At 45.8% G+C, this 4,314-nt stretch overlaps 1 protein-coding gene across 1 annotated transcript in view; it reads right to left on the bottom strand.

The window, feature by feature from the left end:
* TEX2 (testis expressed 2) overlaps window positions 1-4,314 on the bottom strand; it is a 103,145-nt gene that overhangs the window by 4,863 nt on the left and 93,968 nt on the right. Inside the window, exons 9-10 of the mRNA XM_010856416.1 lie at window positions 4,085-4,210; window positions 2,392-2,601 (exon numbers count right to left, since the gene is read on the bottom strand). Coding sequence (XP_010854718.1) covers window positions 2,392-2,601; window positions 4,085-4,210 — 336 coding nt within the window. The remainder of the gene's footprint in view (window positions 1-2,391; window positions 2,602-4,084; window positions 4,211-4,314) is intronic.

The raw sequence follows: 4,314 nt of genomic DNA, 5'->3' as shown, positions 1-4,314 counted from the left end.
CAGCGACCCCATGGACTGCAGCCCACCAGGCTCCTCCGTCCATGGGATTCTCCAGGCAAGAGTACTGGAGTGGGGTGCCATTGCTTCTCCGGAGCTACTAGGCTAGAGGCCTCTAATTCTAATTACCATTGAGCAGTGGTGTTTGTAACTCCTAAGTCAAAGCTTGGGAGTAAAAAGAAGATATGTATCAACTCTTACTATTAAAAAAAATTTTTTTTTATTAAGCTGCACAGTAAGGTAGTATCTGGTTATTTTTGGATGCTAAAGTTATAGGTTCTTAGTTTTTGTTGTTGTTTTCATGTTCTTCCAGTGAGAATATTACTTTTTAAAAATAAAATCCTAAATAGTATTTTAAAGTTTTTACTAGGAAAACACCAATATCATCATTAAATGATCAGCCAATTAAACAACCCTTTTGTAATCATTTTTACAAGTCCTCCTGAACACCAAGGATGTGCAACAGCATGCTGGTTTCATGTGATGAGAGAACAGAGGTATCTTTTTCATAGGGACTGCCCTGGTGGCTTCGGAGAAGGCAATGGCACCCCTCTCCAGTACTCCTGCCTGGAAAATCCCATGGACGGAGGAGGCTGGTAGGCAGCAGTCCATGGGGTCACTAGGAGTCGGACACAACTGAAGTAACTTAGCAGCAGCAGCAGCCCTGGTGGCTCAGCGTTAAATAATCTGCCTGCCAATGCAGGAGACTCAGGTTCAATCCCTGGTCTGGGAAGAACCCCTGGAGAAGGAAACGGCAATCCACTCCAGTATTTTTGTCTGGGAAATCCCATGGACAGAGGAGCCTGATGGGCTGCAGGCCATGGGCTTGCAAAAGAGTCAGACATGACTTAACGACTTAACGACTAAACAACAACAATCTTTTTCATATGAGTGTAGCTTCTGGTACAATGTGGTCTTTTATGTGATCACTATATACCCTTATGCATATTTATAGGTCTTACTTGCCAACTTAAGATTGAGATTTAGAAATAGTGATTTCCTTTTGCTGGGATCATGAATAATTTTTTTCAGTGATTCTCAGTCCTGGCTTAGTCTCCCAATCCCAGAATCATGGGGGCTGGGCTCGGCACAGCTTTAACAAGTCCCCAGGTGACTGCGACATGCAGGTAGGGTTAAAACCCACTGGTTCATTCAAATGACAACTCTTTGGGTCACCCTTCTCAGTAGCCCAGCTGGGAGAGAATCCACCTATAATGCAGGAGACCATGGTTCGATTTCTGGGTCAGGAAAATCTGCTAGAGAAGGGATGGGCTACCCACTCTGGTATTCTTGGGCTTCCCTGGTGGCTCAGCTGGTAAAGAATCCATCCGCAACGCAGGAAACCTGGGTTTGATCCCTGGGTTGGGAAGATCCCCAGGAGAAAGGAAAGGCTACCCACTCCACTATTCTGGCCTGGAGAATTCCAGGGTCGCAAAGAGTCAGACACGACTGAGGGACTTTCACAATCTACCAGAGTTACCAAGCACACATCCTGCCTCCTCAACGTGCAGGTCTGACGTGGGCAAGTCTTCCCTCACCACCCAGGACTCTGCTGGATGTGTGATCCCCATCTGTAAAGTGGGGCATAATGGTAGCCCTGTCTCCACAGGATGCTGTGAAGACTGGCCCGGCAGAGAATAAGCGTTCTACAAATCGCAGCTCTTCTTCCTGGTGGAAAGGGTTGACTTGAGAGAGGAGGAAGACCTAGAAACAGCTCATCCCACAAACTTCACCGGTTGACCTTAACTCTTCCTAAGTGTGAAGATGAGTATTTTTTTTTTTTTAATTTTTGACTGCACCGCGCAGCATATGGGATCTCAGTTCTCCAACCAGGGATTGAATCCATGCCCCCTGTAGTGGAAGCCCAGAGTCTTAACTACTGGACCACCAGGGACATGTCGAAGATGGATATTTCTCACCATTTAAAAAAAGTCTGAACTATTATTTCATGGTATAATAACACATGTGCGTGCTTCAGTTGCTCAGTCGTGTCCAACTCTGTGACCCCATGGATGTAGCCCTCCAGGCTCCTCTGTCCATGCAATTCTCCAGGCAAGAATACTAGAGTGGGTTGCCATTTCCTCCTCCAGGGGATGTTTCCAACCCAGGGATCGAACACCGGTCTCCTGTCTCCTACAGTGGCAGGCAGATCCTTTACACTGTACCGCCTGGGAAGCCCTGAAGGTATATCTTTATATGGGAATTAACCACTCACAGAAGAAAAGTAAAATCAGATTTAGAACTAACTTTAAGGTCCCAGGAAAAACGTTTGAAAGTACTTCTTCCCAGGAAGAAGGTACCTTCCGTAATGTCAAGGGTCAGCAGACTATGACTTTTATGATCATGCTCAAAGGGAATCACTGGCTGACCCTGAGGGGCCTTCTACATACGCACCATATTCGATCAGTCGCAGGAGGTGGGATGTTCACTGCCAAGGTTCCTCTACATTCTTGTACTTCTACAGTTAGCAGTAGGGGTGTATTGGAGACTTCTTCAATCTTCTTTTTAATGAATTCTGTCTCCGTTGCTTTTTGGAAATACTTTGACTTGGTAATTTTATCAACAAACCTCATGATCTTGCTTGTTCGATGACCTCCAACATACCTTTAAATGAGAGAGACAGGCAAGTGTTAGTGTTGACTTTCTTCCTTCATCAACAGAAACTTGGCTCTCTGTTCACCTGATTTTAGACCAGAGTTTCTCAACAGCAGCACCACTGACACTGTGGACTGGGCAATTCTTTGCTGTGGACGCTCCTCCGTACGAAATGTTTAGCGGCATCCTTGACCTTGGCCGCCCTGATGTCAACAGCACATCATCTCCCAGCAGTTAAGACAATAAAGTGTCTCTGGACATTGATAAATGTCCCCTAGGGGGAACAAAATAACCCCTAGGTGAGAACTACTAGTTCAGATGAGGTGTAGACCTCAGATGGGGCCCAGTTTTGATGATGGAGAGTCAGGCCAAGTTCCCACAGTGCATGCAGGGAATGCATCTCACCTGCTTTCCTTAATGACCTTCAAATACTGAATACAAATCTTGTGTCCTCTTAGAAAAAAATCTCATTGTCTCTATATAGCAAATAAGACATTAGGCTGCATTAAGAGGGCCACAGAACACAGTAAAACATCTGCCTTTCAGATAGGGTCACACTAACTTTGAGCAGCAATTACTTGTCAAAGAGTTTTAGGAGCATCTAAAGAGAATAGCTACATCAAGGTGATGTGCCAGCAGGCCAGGAAAGTAAGTTTCTGTATCAGGCCACATCTACCTATGACTGCCCTAAGAAGAGAGAATATTTGTTTCTTAAAATCCTCCGCAGATCTAGAGTTCAGGAATAGTGTATGTATGTGTGTAGGCAAAAGCCATCACTCTAAAGAAGGTCAGGTGGCGAGTTAAGTAGTGCACACAAACTCTACAGCCAACTCCTCAAACATCTAGATTCTTTTTATCTTCTGTAGGATTTCAAACAGAACAGGTTGATGTTTTCTTAAAAATGCTTCTGAATCACTTGGTTTCTTTATCATTTCAGTTTCTTTGCTCACTGTAAATAATTAAAAGATCCTTACAGAGAGGCAGCCTAAGCACTTGGATCATTCCACAGTCCAAGTAACAGGCAAAAGGAACCCCCCAAATTAAGTTCATGATCCAAAAGGCCATCTAAGTGATCCACGTTTCCAAAATTTCCCAAAGAAATCATTAGAATGTCTCAACTTTGTAGGAACTATTAACAGAAGATCACTGGAGGCACGTGACCCGTAAGAAGGGAAGTAATGCTCCCCACCGACACTAGGGGGAGGTGTTGCGCAATTTATGGTCCTCGTGTTAAACATCCCTTCCATTCTCGTATTCTTTACTCCAATGGCCTGAGAAAACCATTTTGGTCTGGACTCTTAATAAGGGGAAATTATTTGGGTGTTTTTGATTTGGGGTCTGGAATTTTAAGCCACTGGCTTTGAATTATTAATGCAAAAACCATTCACTCAAAGTGAAGGAGGAAGATCAAAGAGGGAAAAGACGATGCAAAACTCACGCCCAACTTGCAGCCGTGACCCCCCGGGAGACCCCAGAAGCTGGATCCACTCACCCCTCAGCTCCTGGGAGGAGCGGTTTGTCTCCGGCGCTGGGCTCTGGTGCATCGTCTTCGTCGGAGGAGCCAGCACTGGAGGACTCCTCGTCGCTGTCGGCCAGACAGAAGGCCCTGGGCCTGCAACTGATCAGGGCAGAGTCACCAGGCTGCCCGCCCAGCGCAGGCTCTGCTTAGGAAGAGCACGCGCTCCACTGCCACCATGGCTATGGTGGTAGCACTCCCCGCCC

Source organism: Bison bison, unplaced genomic scaffold (assembly GCF_000754665.1).
Source record: "Bison bison bison isolate TAMUID 2011002044 unplaced genomic scaffold, Bison_UMD1.0 scf7180017864371, whole genome shotgun sequence".
Lineage (NCBI taxonomy): Eukaryota > Metazoa > Chordata > Mammalia > Artiodactyla > Bovidae > Bison > Bison bison.
Note: the sequence above shows the minus strand (reverse complement) of the source record. Positions and strands in the feature narration are given on the sequence as shown.